This window comes from Spodoptera frugiperda, chromosome 29, assembly GCF_023101765.2.
Source record: "Spodoptera frugiperda isolate SF20-4 chromosome 29, AGI-APGP_CSIRO_Sfru_2.0, whole genome shotgun sequence".
NCBI classification, from domain to species: domain Eukaryota; kingdom Metazoa; phylum Arthropoda; class Insecta; order Lepidoptera; family Noctuidae; genus Spodoptera; species Spodoptera frugiperda.
The window spans coordinates 12,202,634-12,220,911 of NC_064240.1; the positions used below are offsets into that span (position 1 = coordinate 12,202,634).

At 35.1% G+C, this 18,278-nt stretch overlaps 3 protein-coding genes across 6 annotated transcripts; 2 read left to right on the forward strand and 1 right to left on the reverse strand.

The window, feature by feature from the left end:
- Positions 1-462: 462 nt before the first annotated feature.
- LOC118268607 (vacuolar protein sorting-associated protein 51 homolog) lies at positions 463-2,761 on the forward strand. The gene has a single exon (XM_035583154.2). It carries the CDS (start codon positions 575-577, stop codon positions 2,681-2,683), a length of 2,109 nt encoding a protein of 702 aa, XP_035439047.2. The 5' UTR covers positions 463-574; the 3' UTR covers positions 2,684-2,761.
- Positions 2,758-15,029, reverse strand: LOC118268606 (titin). Of its 4 annotated transcripts, none has more exons than XM_050706547.1 (5): positions 14,865-15,029; positions 13,960-14,652; positions 12,166-12,229; positions 5,199-11,931; positions 2,758-5,116 (listed from the first exon to the last, which is right to left on the reverse strand). In XM_050706547.1, exons 2-5 carry the CDS (start codon positions 14,634-14,636, stop codon positions 4,677-4,679), a joined length of 7,914 nt encoding a protein of 2,637 aa, XP_050562504.1. In that variant the 5' UTR covers positions 14,637-14,652; positions 14,865-15,029; the 3' UTR covers positions 2,758-4,676. The 4 variants fall into 4 exon arrangements, with proteins under 4 accessions (XP_050562504.1, XP_050562505.1, XP_050562506.1 ...); XM_050706548.1 differs by having other exon boundaries at positions 13,960-14,649; positions 14,865-15,027; XM_050706549.1 differs by having other exon boundaries at positions 14,961-15,010.
- A 789-nt stretch (positions 15,030-15,818) lies between these two features.
- LOC118268281 (uncharacterized) lies at positions 15,819-18,278 on the forward strand. The gene is made up of 2 exons (XM_035582698.2): positions 15,819-16,075; positions 16,658-18,278. Exons 1-2 carry the CDS (start codon positions 15,931-15,933, stop codon positions 16,897-16,899), a joined length of 387 nt encoding a protein of 128 aa, XP_035438591.2. The 5' UTR covers positions 15,819-15,930; the 3' UTR covers positions 16,900-18,278.

Consider the following 18,278-nt stretch of genomic DNA (forward strand, 5'->3'; position numbering starts at 1 on the left):
AGTCAAGATACCATTAGACATCTACGAGTGTACTTGCACACTATGATCTTATATAATCTTACCGCTTATTCAACTGATATAATTATTATCTCTCTAGTAAGTTTCTTAGAGTATCTTATTTTAGAGTAAAAATAGATACAGAAAAATAGATAGAGAATATAAGAACCAAAAAGGCGACAGTTTTTAAATTTCATAATCTATTACAATGTGAAATAAAGTGGTAGAGTGAAGAAAAGCTGGCACAAGTAGATATTTGGTTATGTTGAAATAATGAATACTTACTAGAAATTTTACTAGAGCGATTTCAGCAATAAGCAAAATTTGATATTGCTTATTGTATTTGATATTTTCATCTACTCCGTCTAACTCAATGGAAAATCGCAATTTGTGGCATGCGTGTTGATCATCTTGCGTGAAACGAAATGTTATGACTGTCAAGCAAGTGTCAAAAAATGGAATGTCACTTTTCTTATCAGCGAGTGAATGTTGTGTTGTCATAATATTTCATCAAAGTGAAAACGAATATTGTTTCTAGTTTGTATTATTATTAAGTATACAACTATAATTTCGAATAATGGCAGAAGCAGTAAAAGAGAAAGAGGAAAACCCGTTGGATATAGACGGAAGCAACTTCAATCCTGACATGTATTTAGATGTTCTCCTCAAATGTGCTACATTGAAGCAGGTAATGGACAAGGAGGCTGAAATAGTCACCCAGAGCCAGTTCCTACAGTCAGAAATGCAAACGTTAGTATATGAGAACTATAACAAGTTCATCTCCGCGACGGAAACTGTGCGAAAAATGAGAACTGATTTTAAAATAATGCAAGAAGAAATGAACAAACTGAGCGAAAACATGAACAAAATTACTACATTTAGCGCCCAGATATCTGATTCGTTGAGAGAAAGTGGAAACAATGTCAGCAGATTGTGTGGAACAAGACAATTGTTGGATAAACTTCAGTTCTTATTCTTGTTGCCTTCCCAACTGAACAAAGCTATTGAGGAGGGCAGGTATGCTGATGCAGTTCACGATTACACTCATGCTCAACGAGTATTACAAAAGTATGGCAACCAGCCTTCATTCCAAAGCATTCAGACTGAGTGTTCTGAAATCATCTATGGTCTAAAGAAGACCTTACGAGAAAGACTGCTAAGTCCTGACACCTCAGCCTCTGAACTGGCTGAAAGTGTTGGCTTATTGAGACAACTCCAAGAAACAGACTCTTCTTTACAAGATATCTTCCTAAGTTGTTCGGAGAGTCGGCTTGACCAGCACTTACAGGCATTAAGTGGGATGGTTGAAAGTACTGATATCCTGGAGTGGGTTGAAAAATGCAATAACACTCTCTTAGCTGACCTTGGAATTATTATATCTTGTTACCATGATATGTTTCAAGATAAAGAGAGTACTAACATTCCAGATTTTGCAGACAAAATCATGTTACAAGTATTCCACCTGTTTGAAGAAGTTGTCAAGAAACCAGATAATATTGGAACAGAAATTTTGATCAGAGGACTAGACAAGTTCTTTAGAAAGTTACAGGCAATGACAGAGATCATTTCTAGTGACACCATGTCTAACAAAGCAATAGATGTAGTAATACAGTGCATCAATCATAAGGCTACCATACAGTATCAGTCAATTCAATCCCAATTTAAAGATAGCTTGACAAAAGTGAGACAGTCTTTAGCAAGTAAAGGCACAGACACCACTGACTTGAAGGACATATTGAATTCACTCCAAGTATACTTAATGCAGAAAGTCCAAGCATCATTACTGGACCTCATGGCCTTCTTACAAAATAATCTCTCCTTTGGTCTGAAACCATGGTGTGCTACAGCTGTAGCCGACACATGTTGGAAAGTAATTTCTGAAACCATGATCAATTTGTCCGATATGGTGAAGAAGATGGCGTGCCTACAAACATCAAATAACAACATTCCCTTTGAGTTACTATTAATATTAGCTAAATTATGTTTAGAAATGCAAGAGAGTGGTGTTTCAACATTGCACACTCACTTGCTTAAGCTTTTAGAAGAATCTGCTCCAGGGTTAGCAGTACAGAATAAGGACACAAACAGTGTGATGGTACACCTCTCTACAGCTGCACAAGCTGCTCTGGATTCTGAGGTGGTATTTATTGGGCAGACAGCAGCACAGATGTTAAGAGTGTCAGTCCTGGCCAGGGATTGGTTGAGAGCACCTGAACCGCGAGGACCGCGTGCCGTTTGTCGCCGAGTTGTGGAAACACTGGCAAGTGCAGACAGTGCTGCCTCGCAACTGTTCCCGACAAGTATTAAACCTTCCAGCGATTCTAGTCGTCGCACTATCTGGTCGCGCGCTCCATCTTCATTCTCACCACTGAACAGAATATTCTCTGAGAGAATTGAAGTATTCAGTCCAGCTGGGGCTGACAGGGCTGCATTATCTAATGGAGCTCTGAAAGTAGCCCTGAAGGCGTTAGTAGAGTGCGTGAGACTGCGCACGTTCGGCAAGCACGGCCTGCAACAGTTGCAGGTGGACGTGCACTTCCTACAGCAGAGGTTGTCTTGTATGGGGAATGATGAGAGATTACTTAATGCTTTGCTCGAGGATGCGCTTGCTTCCGCGCAGCTGAGATGCGTCGACCCACAACTAATGGAACCTAGTATTGTAGATATTATTTGTGAAAGAGGATAAAATCTTACTTTAACTGTAATTAATATTAAATTGATGTATATTGATAATTTATCTGAATAAAAGAAACATTATAATAATTTTTAGACAATTTATTTATAACCCATTAATCAAAATTGCATCATCATATTAAAAATAATGATATCATCTACATATATAAAATTTTATGTTAAATGCTTCTAAAACATAAATCTCACAATACGGACTACTCTTTTATATTTTAGCAATTAATTACATTTTACACTGTTAGTCACGAGAGGAGAATAAACATTATTTAAAATTAAAAACAACATAATATATTATTACCATTAGAAACAGAGAAATTGATATATTTTGGTCCTAGTTCACTATAAATTTGGAGAGCATCATTGTATGAATACCCATTGACTAAGAAGACACGTGGTCCGAATTCTGCTAAAATCTTTGACCCTGGCTAATCATCAAGCAACATCAGAAAACTTGAACTGTGGTATATTTTACGACTATTGCAACTACTTGTGGCGCTGATTCTTTTGTGCATGTATCTAGGCTGTGTTACTAAAATTTAATTTTATATGAAAATAATTTGCACACCTTATTATATTTCGGTCCCTACCCACGGATGGTGAGTAATAAAACTATTTTATTATAATCCGAACAAGAGAATCAACACCATTAAAAATCTGGTACCAACATTAACGGGCGAACATTTTCAAAGTACCAAAGTACCATATAAAATGTACTGTAGCTACTCTAAATGTAAATGGTAAACATTTGCAAATATCTCAACAACTTGGTAAAGCGATGTGGGGAATCCGGAATTCGTGGATATATTGAATAAATGAAATATTTATCCAGTTATAATCCTTTTGACCGCCGCGTCAAAAAAAGGAAAGACGTGTTATTTTTTAGATGTGTTGTCATCCTAAATAAATATGGACGAAATATAAAGAAAAAACGTCCAACAAATACAAATAAAACTGAGTCAAGTAACATAATTATTTGTAATTGAAATAAAAAAAGCTTTTTCGTTTATAAATCTGACATGTAGAAGTGCTAGGATTTTTGGCATGCCATCTTTACATGGATTTGGCGGTCAAAAGCTCAATAACGCTGTCTAAACAGTATTATTCAGGACATCCTAATCCTGGATCCCTCGGACGCACCATATGGTATTGGACTACATAACTTCTATTATAAAATAGTAACCTCGGAACTACTCACGAAGTACAAAACTAATCAGATTGAGGTGCTGTTGTTTTTAATTATTTCATATATACGAACAATTTGGTACTCAAATTCCTCTAATCCCTTACATTAATGATGAAAACATACTACGAAGCACTAAATAACCCAAACTCCGCGATCGGGAAGCTCAATTATTCATTATTATAAGCATTGTATATTACAAATCCATTCAAATCAATATAATTATGTGTAAACAATTTCAATAATAAGCTCATTTCAAAACTTCCGATATTTATAAAATTCATTAAGAACTCCGTTATTCTAATATCATTTTAAAACTTAAGTTTTGCACCTTCTCGCAATATAGTTAGGCTTATTATTATCATTTCAAAAACAATTCGATAAATCATTGAATGGTGAACATTTACAGTTTAACTGAAAAGTACAGCATGTTAACCGATAATGCCAACGAAATTATTATGCCTAGATCTAATAAACATAAATATTTACTCTTATACATATATAATATCTAAACTCTAGAACAAATTGACAAAATATACTTATTACTTTAAGTTCTCATTTACATATAGACAAGATCAACGCCTATCTAACTGACTCACGATAAAAATATTGTTTGTTGATGAACCATTTCCATCAAATGTGTAAAAATATTTTTATTTAACAATGGTCCGTTTGTTACGATTGTGAGCCTTGTGATGCGCGACTTTATCTAAACATACTAGCGGTTCCCTTACTAATAACATCCCGAAATATAGGGAACATTTTCAGTCCAACTTCGTAACTCGAACCAATCTATTTATTACAATATCTACTTATTATTCTTCTGCATAAGTTTCCTCATCTTCTCCGGCACGGGCACGCCCCGGTGCGCGCCCGTCCTCCTCGGCTTCACGCTGGACTTCGCTTCAGACTTTTCAGGTTTTGGTTTCCTCGCCTCTGCCGGAGTTTTTGTGTCTTTGTCAAGCGATTTTCTTGTAGGTTTTGTTTCCTGTTTGTTCAATTTTGCATTAGTAGAGGTGCTACTATCGCTCCGTGTGCTCGATTTTCTAGAAGCCGGAGCTTGCTTAGGCTTGTCGGCGACGCTTGACTTGCGAGGCGCTGGTTTAATGGTAGGTTTGACCTCGGGCGACGGCGACCGCCGGCGACGTATCCGCGGCGGCGTGTGCGCCAGCGTCGTGTGCCGCGACAATAGGGCCGCACTACTGAACAACTGCCCGCAGTCGCATCTGTGCTCCACTTCCTGCGTTCCTGGAAAATATAAGTCATCAATTAGAATCTTAACAATTAAAATATCATCATGGACAATAGAAATAATAAAACTTCAACTTACTTCTCTTGATTTGTTTCACCGGCAATGGTTTGTGCCTGGCTGTGACGACTTTCCCCAAAGATTTCCTCTTTGCTATTCCACTCAACGACTTTCTCTTATCAGCTAAGGTTTTCTTTTGAGGTGTGCGATCTTGTGCAGATTTCGTTGGTTTTTCGGGAATGGTTTTTGGGAAAGAGTATTTCACGGTTTCACTATCATCAGAGTCAGTCGAAGGCATTGGTTCTACTTTAGGTGTCTTGGCTACAATTTTTACAGAGGCTGGTTCTACAGGTTTCGGTTTCAAGCGCGGAATTTTAGGCGGGTGTTGTAAAGATGTTCTTCTCTTAACTAAATCTTTGGAATTCGGCCGTTCTATTTGGAGTGAACTACGCTTATTCGCCCGAACTTTCATGAAGACTTTTTCTTCCGTTACGTCTTCGACTTGGAAGTTTGGATTCAGCATATATCTAACCTCATCATCATCACTTGATTCCACTGCCGGTTTATTGTCTTCGGAACTGACATCTGGTGCAGGCGCTGTAGTTTTGGGACGCTTGTTCGCATTGGGCGTAGTTTTTTCTTTCGGGGATTTCTTTTTAGGTGTTTCCTGGCCTTTAGTTTCAGAGACATCAACCTTTTTTATTTTTTCCGGAACTTCAGGTTTTTCTTCTGTTTTGACCATTACTGTCTCTGAAAAATCTCTTTTTGTAGGTGTAGCAACTTGTGGTTCGACGGGTTTGGCTTCAACTTTCAGTGGAACAGTCTCTATTTCTCTTTGTACCTCTTTTACAACTTCTGCAGGTTTATCTTCAATTGGTTTAGGCTTTTCTACAGGTAATTCGACTTTTTCAACTTCTTTTTTGTGCGTATCTTCCTTTACTTTCTCCTCGATTACTTTCGGAGTGTCAACATTCTCACTCTTTTCTTCAACTTTAGCAGACTCACTGGAGTCTTCAATAGATTCTCCTGCTTCAGAGCCTTCGACTGGTTTGGCTTGTTTTGACTGTCTTTTCTTCCTTTGACAGATAATTGTGTGTTTGTTTAGGGAATGCTCGTTGGGGAACACCATGTAGCAAAGTGAACACTCATGTATTATATCTTTGGTTGACAAAGAACTCTTAACGCTCTTATCGTCAGATTTTTCTGAACTAGTTTCTACATGTTGCTCCTTGTGTTCAATCAAATGATGCAGTTTTCTGAATGTTTTCTTACAAACTTCGCATTGGTGTAAAGTCACAGGCTTTTCGACATTGTTTTGTACCACAGCTGGCGTGGTCTTCTGCCTATTTATACCATCGTGGGTTTCCCTATGTTCCACCAAATGGTGTAATTTTCTGAAGGATTTGTCGCAGGGTTCGCAGCGGAAACCAGCGCTTGCATCTTCGCTGTGTTTAGAACTGTTTGGTTCTTTTTCAATCTTGGTGTCGGATTGCTCCGAAGAACTCTTTCTCTGAGTCCTCGCGGGTTGAGCTGAGCTAGGGTTGTGAATAATCCGATGCTGAACTAAATGATGCAGCTTTCTGAATTCTTTCTTGCAGACTTCACAGCTGTACACTGATTTTATCGCGGCAGGAGCTTCCTTCTCGACTTTCTTCGACTCCTCTTTCTTGTGTTGTAATTTATGACTCACCAAATACGATAACTGTCTAAACGTTTTACCACAGAACTCGCAAACCAGATCGTTACCTTTGTTGAATATTTTTGCTCTAGGTTTTCTAGATTCATGAATTTTTCTGTCATCAGTCTCTTTTTCTTTTCTTTCAGATTTCTCCTTAGCTGGTGGCGTATCTTCTATAACGATAACTTCGTCTTTATCGTCGGATTTAGCAATAGAATCCTTAGATTTACGTTTCTTAGGAGTTTCTTTTTTGACTACAACAAGAGGTTTATCGTCATCAAGATCCATGTCATCAGACTTGCTACTTTGTGACTTAGAATCAGATTCCTGTGATGGTCTCATCCTCCTGGGGCTTCTTTTATCTGAACCAGATCGACTTGGCGAAGGACCTGTACAATGTTTCACGTGTTTAAAAACTACGTTCTCAGTTCTGAATAACTTGTTACATATTGGACAGACTATGTTTTCATTGATTTTTCCCATTGTCCAATTTTCTTTGATGATTTCATCGTCGCTATCGTCATCATCGTCATCGGTTGTTGTCACGGGATCACGTTTAGGAACTTTGGCATCTATTAAACGAGGTTTCTTTTGTGGGCTTGGTGCTTTGTTCTTTTCAACACCTCCTTCTGGAAGCGGGTATTTCCTTGGACGGCCCCTTCCTCTTTTGACGGGGGTGCTCTGTTGACTGTCGGTATTCGGAGAATCAATAATGTTTCTGTTCTCTGATTGGTGTTCTAATAGCTCAGCAGCTTTTACTAAGTTGTCAATAGCTGATACGGCATTCTTGTGAGAGACCCCATTGTCGTTTAGATTTACAGTCTCTTTGAGAGGATTTTTGATGACATCTGTTGTGGGTGTATATTTGTCATCAGCTACTGTGTTAGAGCCAAGAAGGTAATACTTCTTCCGCATCGGATATTTCACTGTTTTGTCTGTTTTATCTTCTTCGGTTTTTCTTTTCTTCTTAGGCGATGCTTCGAGCCCCAAATCTTTTGGTTCAATTAGTTCTAATTCTGGTTCGTCGACAGGAGTTAAAACTTGTTTCCTCTGATGTTTGGATTTTGTTTTAATTTCTTCTTGTGCCTTAGTATCTTCAGTTGTATCTACAGTTTCAGATTCCAAGGAGTCAAGAGTGCTAACAGTGAAATTATCGGATTCAGTGACCAATTTCTTAGCGGGGGAAAGCTGTTGTCCCTGAAGATTAAGTGGGCTGGGAACAAACTCCATGTTATCCATAAACACTACTTTTACTGGTTTATCCTCTATTATAGTAATAGGACCCTCTAATTGACGTTTGGCTGACAAAGCCGAATGATATGCTTTTTGTAACTTAGATTGATTCCTATTTGAAGAATCTTCGTTAGCAGTACTACCCACTTTAGGTCCATGTACTTTAGCTGGTTGTATGGGACGCACGTTTTGGTACTTGTACGGTGGCTTGGCTTTAGGATCAACTCGTGCAATATCATTCTTAGAATAACTCTTTGGATATTGATCTTTCTCTACTACTGTTTGAATAACGTTACGAGTGTCTTTGCTATCCAAATTCATAGTGAGACAATTTTCATAAGTTTTAGAATTACGTCTTGCGAACTTGTCAAAATCTTTTTCTGTGATAATGGGTTCTTTTTTGCCAGCATCTTGTTTGGGTTTCTCTATACTTGCGTAAGACTTCGCTTTTTCTTTAGGAGGTAATTTAGCAGTAACAGTTTTCTTAGTTACAGCAATATCACCTGTAATAGGCTCGTGCTCTATTACTTCGTCTTCAGAGTCCACTTCTATAACACTATCTTTACTAATTTTTACCGGATTTTTATTTGCAAATGGTAGGAGATTCGGTATTTTTGAAGTTTTATTATGAATGGTGGCCTTTTCCTTATCAATTTTCGAATAAGTTTTTGGTTTAGCTTCTGCTACAGGAACCACTGGCAATTCATGTGCGGGTCTTTCGATAAATGGTATACCATGTAATTCATTCATTTTCATTTCTATTTCGTCTAGTGTAGCTTGATCAGTTGGTTTGCAATTCGGTGGAAATTTGCCACTTTGTGAAATATTGGATTCTTTCGCAGTGGTCGAACCTGGCTCATCTTGAGGTTTTGTAGGAGCTACTGTTCTGTGTATCATATCTTCTATTGTTTTGTCAATCAGGTCTTGGTAATTTACTTCTGTTCGTTGAGCACTATCTTTCTTGACACTAGTCGCACTTGCGACTTGAGTGACTTCATTTTGAACGTTATTTGGAACATCTTGCTTGACGGGAGCTTTTTCAACAACAGCTTCAGGTGTTTCTTTGACAATGTCGGGTTTAGGAAGAACCTTAGCTTCTTGTACATTGTCCTTCTTTTGAATTAGGTTGGTTTTGCTGACAAATGCCGTCTCGTTTTTAACATTTTTATTGGCTTCTTGACTTTTCGCTAGAGCTGCTGCACTGCTTGACTGTTGCCTTTGGCTATCAATTTTTTGGAGAACGTCACGCCTGTTAAGGTCGTTCGTGTTTTTCAGCTGATTACTGCTTGTAGACGGTACAGCGGGTGCCACAGTAGTTCTGTTCCTCATCTTAATTAAGAACTCTTTTCTGTTAGTTGCTGTCCATTTTCCGAAAGGCACTGCTTCTTTGCTACCCCCCGGCTCGTCCGTATTAGATTCATCCCTAGCTTCCCCAGTTTCATTTCTGTTGTCACTACTTTGCGAAGGAAGACTATCTGTTGATGTGCTGCTGACATCCTGTATGCCTGAGCAACTTGGTTGTTCTTCTTTTGGAACTGAACTTTTTACCTCTTTGACTATATTCTGTTTTTCAGGTATAGGGTCTTTTGGGGCTATTTTCACATCAGCGTCTCTACTTTTAGTTTGAGAATTAACTTCAGAGATACGTTGAGATGTTTCTTCAACAATTGGTTTTTGTTCTTTAACTTCCCTACTAGGCACTTTGTTACTTTTCTCCTCAGGTTTCTTAGTAGTGTCTACTTTTATATTGGCGATACTGTCAATTTTTAAAGGCATTATGCTAGATTGAGATTCAGCAAATGGCTTAGATAACTTTTTGGGAGATTTATCAAATACATTGTTTTCTTTTTTAGGCTTAACTTCTGTTTTAGAAGTCATAGACGAAATAAGAGTTGTAGTTTTAGTTGTTAGTGCTTCAGGTACGTAGATCAGCTTATCTTGATTTTTATCTATCTTTGTCTCTACTTTTTGAGGTTTCTCTAATTTACTGTAAGGCTGTGTTGGTACTTCAGCTACTGGAATATGTTTGACTACTTCCTTGGTATCCTTTTCTATTGGACCTGTTTCTTTCAAAGTTTCAGGTTTCAATTCAATTTTGTGTTCATTGACGACAATAGGTACTGCAAGATCTTTAGTCGACGTATCACTTTTAATTGGTTGTAATGTAACTGATTCGCTTTTTAATATTGGTACTGGTATTTTAGATTGACTAATTTTTGCAATCTCATTAGACACTGGTGACTCTTTTATTTTAGTTGGTGTCTTGTCTGTTTTAGTTGGTGCATCGTCTATTTTAGTTGATATCTCGACTTTTTTAGTTGGTGCATCGTCTATTTTAGTTGATATCTCGTCTTTTTTAGTTGGTGCAACGTCTATTTTAGTTGATATCTCGTCTATTTTAGTTGGTACCTCGTCTGTTTTAGTTGTTATTTCGTCTTTTTTAGTTGGTGTTTCATCTGTTGTAGTTGGTTTCTCGTCTGTTTTAGTTGATATCTCGTCTTTTTTAATTGGTGTATTGTCTGTTTTAGTTGGTGCCTCGTGCGTTACAAGCATGGCCGCAGGAGTTACACTAGTCTCTTTTTTATTTTTGTCTTCGGGACATTCATTTACTTTTGATACAGCTTCATTTTTCTTTGAAATATCTGACTCTACATTACTTTGTTTTTGGACTTCAACTTTTACCTCAGAAGACGTCTTATCTTCGATCTTGGAATCATCTATTTCACTATCGTCAATAATTATAATGTCATCATTATCTTGATCTGTTATATCATAAATAATTTCTTCAGCTTTGGTCTTATCTTGATTATCACATTGAGTATTGTCTACAACTGTTTCTTTATTTTTATTATTAGTAACATCAACTTCCTTTACACCTTCATCTGTAGATATTTTAACAGGCTCAGACTGTTTTTCTTCAACTTGATTTGTTGTAGTTACATCATTCACTTTTTGTATCTCAACACTATCGGATTGAACAGGTTCTTCTATCTTTTCTTCCACCTTATTTGTTGCACTTACAGCAACTTCTACAATTTCAACATCTTCCTCGGTTTTCTCAATAACATTTACATTTTTCTCACTACTTTTCTCTTCTTTATCCTCTTCACATACAATTACATCTTCAACACTCTCCTTAATTATTGCTTTATCACTAGTCATATCTTTATCTGTTGAATCAACCACATTCTCTTGTTCAACTGGAAGTTCTATGATATCATCACATTTTTCATTCAATACTTCATCAGTGTTTGGCACCAAATCTTTAGGTTTATCTTTATCTTCATTCTTTACACCTGTACTTTCCTTGTCTGCCTCTTTAGGAATATCTACAGTTTCAACTGATTCATCAATTACCAGTTCTTTGTCACTTATGACTTCTTCAATGATTTTGTTGTCATCATTGACTTCAACACTTTTGTTATTATCACTAGCATCAACATTTTTAATGTCATCACTAATATCTTTATTCTTAGTTGGTGTTTCAGCAGTCCTTTGCTTACTGCTATCAGTGTGAACTTCTATAGTTTTCTTAACATTATCTGAATGTCTGTTGGGATGCAGCTGTTGGTCGACCATTGTCTTAGTCAACGGTATGCGTTCTTTATTAGGTGTCGAGTGGTATGTCATGGCTGTATAACTGCCTATAACGGGAGATTTTCTCGATTCACTGAATTTCATCATTTTACCATTTATATTCACCTCCGTTTTAGCGTCAGATGGTGATTCTTTATTACTGTCAACTTCAACCTCTGTTTTTGTTAAAATTGGTTCTTTTCTGGGCACTTTAGTTTTTCTTTCAGCAACTTTGTTGCACCCAGACTCACTAATAACTTTATTGATATCTGTTATAGGCACATGTGATGATGTCTTCTTCTCAGGCATCTTCCCTTCTTTTGCAGGCTGAAAGGTAACAGATTTAATCAATATTTCAGTACAATTGAAAAGAAATTATAAAAGAAAAATTAAAACATGAAATGTGTAATTACACTTTTTTTATAATTTATCAGTTTTTTATAAAAAATATTTTAAAAATCTTATTTGAACAAAAAAAAAAAATACAAAAAACATGAGTTTGTGGAACGAAATTGAAAAAAGAATCTACACAATATTTGTAACAATATAAAAACTCCTTACCACTTCTTTAGGTACTTCTATTTCTATTTCTTCATAAACTTCTAAATTACCCTCAGCATTTTCACTGAAATACATATTACAAATATCAATCTTAGATCTAACAAATAGGCACATTACCAATCATTAAAATAAATTGGCAAGATTGCATGTTAAATAATGAAATTACAAATATCCATTTCTGTTAAGTAGTATAATAGTTTTAATGTCAGTATCACAAATAAGACCCTATATTCCACCCCTAGCAGTTAAGCGTTTACTTAGCTAGCAAATATATTTTAGCTGTGTTATTGTTGTGTGTGTGTAATTTCCATAGGCGTAGCCAGTTTGGGGAACCCCTAACCCTATAGGGGTTCAAACCCTCCCCGAAAAGTTAAGATAAAATCTGTTTATTACATAAATTGTTTTTTTTTTCTCATGAATGAAGGAAGTTCATGAAGGAAGTTTTGTTCGTTTTACTTTCTTAAACCCCTCCCGATACTAAAACCTGGCTACGCCTATGGTAGTTTCTATCTATAGAACCCTCTTCATTTGTTTTTTAGATATTGCTTCACACTGGGCTTTTCTCCTATGTTGTGGGAGTGTTTACAAATATTTACAATTTCACAATAACCTAGACCCTTAACAAAAATTTGTGGACAAAGAGTTGCTTCATGCAGGAATAGATCCTACAACAGACTGTACGGCAGTCAGTTGCCTAGCCCCCGGTTAACCGAGCATTGCAAATAATAAATATCTAACTTTTCTAGGTTGATGAAACCTGTAATGTATGTTCATGTTTATTCATAATGAAGACTAGCAACTTGTAACTATGAATATGTCCATTGCACTAACAGTATTTAAAAGGATGCATACAAAACTCAGACATCAATAAAATCATCAGATAATGATGATAATATTTTAAATCCCAAGTGTTTGTTTACCTGATATTATTTATTTTTAGGTCAATCAGAGGTGAGATTCTAGTCGGACTTAGTTCTGACAATAACAAACTTGTTTTTTCTGACTAACCGCCATACTCAAAGTCATTTAATGGCTACTTAACCCTGTCCTTAGCAATTGTTTTGAACAAAATCATTACTAAGGAATAGTTTAAGTAATCATTAAATGTCTGAGTATGGCAGTATGCTACACAAGTAGTGTACCTAACTATCTTATAAATACAGTTGGTATTATTTATATACAGTAGCTATTAGAAAATATGAATAAATAAAAAAAATATGCTACAGATAGGTAGTACAAAGTTAATTATGTATCATATACTATTCAACAAAAAATCTTAGTGTCAACAAAATCAAACAACACTTTATGAAATGAGTAAAAAAATAAAATCTGAAAACTAGGCAGTGAGGGAGCTTGCCCTTTGACATTTCTAAAACTGAATCCAGAACATTAATCCATGTCTAAGAGGAGGCATTTTAAAAAGATAAAAATAGACTATCCATTCTAAATAGGTCAGAATATGGTAATGCTTTGATTTCATCTTTCAGTTTGGATTTTTAAACTAGGTATTTATAGATTCCTGTATTAAAATATAAACCTACTTTGGTGTTTTCACTAATTCTAATGTGTTATACTAGGATAAGGTAGTAATGTTTTACAGAATTATCTTAGTCTGTATATTCAAACTTCTAAATCACTTTGAATGAATAACTATCTACATATATTCAATAACAATGTTGCAAATTAAAAGAGACCAATGTTAAGGTAATTTATCAAACATTTCCATAAATCTGTTTACTGTTTATTAGACAAACACAAAAATATTGAATTAGGTAACTAGTAAGAGTGACTCACCGCACTTTCAGGAACTTGAAGCTGGTTTGTTGTTGGTCATCATCAATTATCTGGACAGCAGCCAGCTCCTCTTGCCCTTCCTTCCTATACAAGTACAATCCATTACCAATATCTATAGCATCTACGTTTTTACCATCAATTTGTAGCACCACTTCAGTATCTTTACTAGCTATGTCCATCTCTTCATTTATCAATGTAGACTCAATCATATTCTCATCAGACTTAAATTGCATTTCCTCTGGCTGCTTCATATCAGAATTAGACTTATCGTCAACATCAACATTGTCATCAATCACCAGCTCGTCTCCATCATAAGAATTGTCATTATCATCAAATATATCCACACCGCCTGACAAAATGTTTGCAGCTTCAATCTGTTTACCAATTTTGTAGCTATCTAGCATATCACTTTTCTTTCCAATTGGAGATAGATTTGACATCAGCTCGTCAGCATTTGTTATGGTCCCTTCGGTATCAGTGGCGGTACTGGCCAGCGAAACATCTTTTATAGAAGAAATGTCGAAAGATGAATCAACAGAGTCCACTTCTGACAGAGAAAAGTACTTGGAGGAGCTCTCGTTGGCGGTCATGAAAGACTCGCTCGGCGGGGACGTGGTGTCGAGCGTGGAGTCCCGCGAGCCCCCCGCTTCTCCCCGCAAGTGGCTCAGCCTATCCATTTGCACACTTCATCTGCTGCGACAACAGGAAAACGATAATTTAGTTACAATGCACAATATAATCACAGCGCGAATACACTTCATCGATCATAAGAAAGCTAATGAAAACATTTGAAGGTTGGTCGATTAATTAGCACCTAGGTCAATAGCAAAGAACAGTGAAACTTTTAGAACAAACGATAATGATACTGTGACACTTTCGATAAAAAATAATAAATCACATCGTACCAAGTTATTCTTTTATATTATAGTACTCAGATAAGACTATTGAATAGAATGTATGTATTAATTAAATTGTAGAAGTAATAATAACAATTTTATTACAATTTTGTTAAAATATCACAACACATCAAAAGATTAAAGATGGACGCCAAATAGCAATGTTGCCGTTATTTTGCATGTCATTACGTTGATAAAAAATTGCAAACAAAAATTTTACAAATGGTTAAAGTTTCATTTTGCTGTTAAATTATGAAGCATGTCTATTAGTAGATTCACAAGCTTTCATACAAACAAAAAATATTCATTATTTTATGTCGGAATCGTCCATAAAATTGTTAAATTAGGTTGATTTTTTTAGTTGGCAACTATTGCCGCGCTATAATGGATGCTGCTGATAATGCAAAATACCTATCGTTAAGGTGTCAATGACCTGTGTGAATATGAAAGTCTTCTAGATCATTTTCTATTACAGAATATGCAGTATAAAAATTTTATTGGCTTATTTTATGTCAAAAATAATCTACAGAATATAGTTAGACGGCAATTCTGTTATAATTCGTAATGTAGGAATAAAACTTGAAATTCCCGCTGATTACTCCTTATCAATCAAAATTGGTTTTATACAAAGAGTATAATAAGTATACGGTTTTTTAAAATGCGTTTGTTGTTATTAAAAAAGAAAAATAAGAAAATAGTTTGTATGTCACTAATAACTATCATCTATCAAAATAAAATACAACTCATCATTATATGTATGGCAGATGGCAGGCAGGATTTAAAATACAGAAACAGAAAAAAAATGCATTTCTAGGTCTTGAGAAGCTATAGTTAATTTTCTTTAATATAAATAGCCACATTTTATTAAATATTTTTTAAGATTAAACTTATATTATTTTTTGTTACTATCTCTGCAAATGCATCTGTGCCATTTTAAAGAAATGTCAAAATCAAATCACCTGTCAAAGTCAAATCATCAAAAGCGTTATTTTCGAAAGTTGTTTGCTAAGCTCCGCTTTAGTGTTTATCTTATTTGTAAAATATAATATTGATAGAAAGTTATTAAAAAATAATTATGGCGCCTCGAGGTACTCCAAAACGTGCGGTAAAAGTACAGCCCGTTGTAAAAGACATGCCTGCTAAAGGTCGGGCGTCACCAGTTGGGGCGATAAAAAAGACCACTGTTATGAAAAAGCCTGTGGATAAAACACCACTCAAAAGTAAGTGATTATTATATTTCTATAGTTCTAGTATGAATAAAATACCACGTTTTTTACCTATACGTATTTGGATTGTATTGAATAACAAAATAAAAATATTTAGTACAGTATGGTAATTTAATTGTTCTCTCCCTATTACGATTTTTAACATGATATGAGATTTGTAACATGCCTAACTAGTGAAAAGCATAGTCATATTAGTCAACGAATATCTTAGAGATGCATGTACATGAGTATTATTTGGACTCCTCTTCAGGAATACAGTCTGGCTTGATGTAATGTTAGGCTCAGGTTAACTAATTCAAATCAAATGTAAATCCTTGACATCTACTACATAATTTATGTTCATCATCATCATCATAACAGCCACAAGAAGTCCACTGCTGATCATAGACCTCTCCCAATGACTTCCATCATTTATGTAATTGTATGTCACTGAAGAAATCATAATAAATCTACCTTATTATCATATCAACCACAAGACATCCCCTGCTGAACATAGGCCTCTCCCAATGACTTCCATCATTTATGTTATTGTTTGTCACTGCTAAATCATAATAAAACTATTAACTATAATTTCAGTAAACAACACAACAACGTCAGACGCCAGGGTTACAAGACAACGGACCAGCACGGTACCAACTCTTGCCACACCGAAACCAAAGGAGAACAAAGCAGTTCCTATACCCAGCAGTGTGACCAAGAGTGGTAAGAAACCTTCTTGGAAGAGAAGGCCCAAACCAGCACATTCTGGAGTCCCTATTCCTGAGAAGATGAGGAAACTCATGGAAAAACAGTTCTTAGACTCGGAATTTGTTTTATAACTTTGTGATGTAATATTTTATGACTTGTTCTATGAACGGACACTAGCACATCAAGCTATCCTCAATTTGCAATGGATTTTCAACTCTAGTATATAATGGTAGAGTTGAAAATTCATTGTAAATTTCATTGTGTTCAATTTCACATCATCAAAAATCCATTGTAGACTTTCTTCAATAGATTTTCAACTCTAGTACATAATAGTAGGGTTGAAAATCTATTGAAGAAAGTCAGATAGGAGTGATGTGCCTGTGTGAGTTAGTTAGGCAAACATGCACTTTGTGTTCATAGCCACAAATCTTACTTTAACTTTTTAGTGTTTAGATTTAGATTTTATTAGTTTTTAATTTCTTGACATTTTGATTAGGTACTTTCAATATTAATTGTACTTGTTTAATATTTTCTTTGTGTATATTGTTAGGATTGTATTGTTTGTAGCTTGAGAAAAAAATAAACATATTTTTTGATCCTTTTTTTGACAAATTATGACTTGATTTAAGACTTGTAAAAACCTTGCAGTTTTTACTTATATTGCCTAATTCTGGATGTCATAATTTTAGTATGGTAAATATTAATTACTTACATAAATAAATGAATACAAAATACAATAGTTAGAATACAGAAATTGAGCTTCCATAGGTATCTATAGTATGTTAAAACAAATGACATAAATTAACATTTTAAATATTGTTTTAACTATAAGTAACTTGCTATTTTTTTACTATAAAAAATAGTAGTATACTATAAAATTCTTGTGTTTTTATGTTTTGTTATTTTATGTCTTATTAATAATGTGGTATTATTAACTATAGACAAATTAATAACATACTCGATAAATTTAAAAATTACTTCAATTTTGTACTTGATTTGTGCCAAATTTAGATTTTAATACTTTAATTACTTTTACGAAAAGGGAATTGAAGTGGAAAATGTGACTTTTTGATAAATGTTTCACAAAAAAAAATGTGTTGATTTATTACAAAAGGTTGTATAACTTAACAGTAGTTTGATATTGTATTCTAAACTTTGTTAGTAGAGCCATAAGAGTGTTAATAAGACAGCACAAAATAATTTAGTAATTTTGTTTCCACTAGAAGTCTGTCGACAACTTTGAGCTTTAACTTACTAATTAGAAAGTTCATTATACAGTAACAAAATAAAAGAATCAAAATAGTCTTTGTCTTCTCCATATGCATGTCTATGAATTTGCACTTCAAAGACCTAGTAATAAAGTTTATTATCCAATACTATTCAGTTGCTTTATCCCACTGATTTTGCTATAGTTGTGTACCTGTCTAGTGTCATGTAAATATGTGATTACAATTACATTAATTATTGTATGCTAGAGTAAACCTGATGGTAATAAATATATTATCTTTTA

Bases quoted from the DNA above. Each gene is read 5' to 3' on its own strand.
- LOC118268606 (XM_050706547.1), bottom strand. From the start codon at position 14,636: ATGGATAGGCTGAGCCACTTGCGGGGAGAAGCGGGGGGCTCGCGGGAC. The intron at 12,230-13,959 runs GTGAGTCACTCT...TATGTATTTCAG, and splicing joins TTCAAGTTCCTGAAAGTGCG to TGAAAATGCTGAGGGTAATT. The intron at 11,932-12,165 runs GTAAGGAGTTTT...GTTACCTTTCAG, and splicing joins TAGAAGTACCTAAAGAAGTG to CCTGCAAAAGAAGGGAAGAT.
- LOC118268607 (XM_035583154.2), top strand. From the start codon at position 575: ATGGCAGAAGCAGTAAAAGAGAAAGAGGAAAACCCGTTGGATATAGAC.
- LOC118268281 (XM_035582698.2), top strand. From the start codon at position 15,931: ATGGCGCCTCGAGGTACTCCAAAACGTGCGGTAAAAGTACAGCCCGTT. The intron at 16,076-16,657 runs GTAAGTGATTAT...CTATAATTTCAG, and splicing joins GGATAAAACACCACTCAAAA to TAAACAACACAACAACGTCA.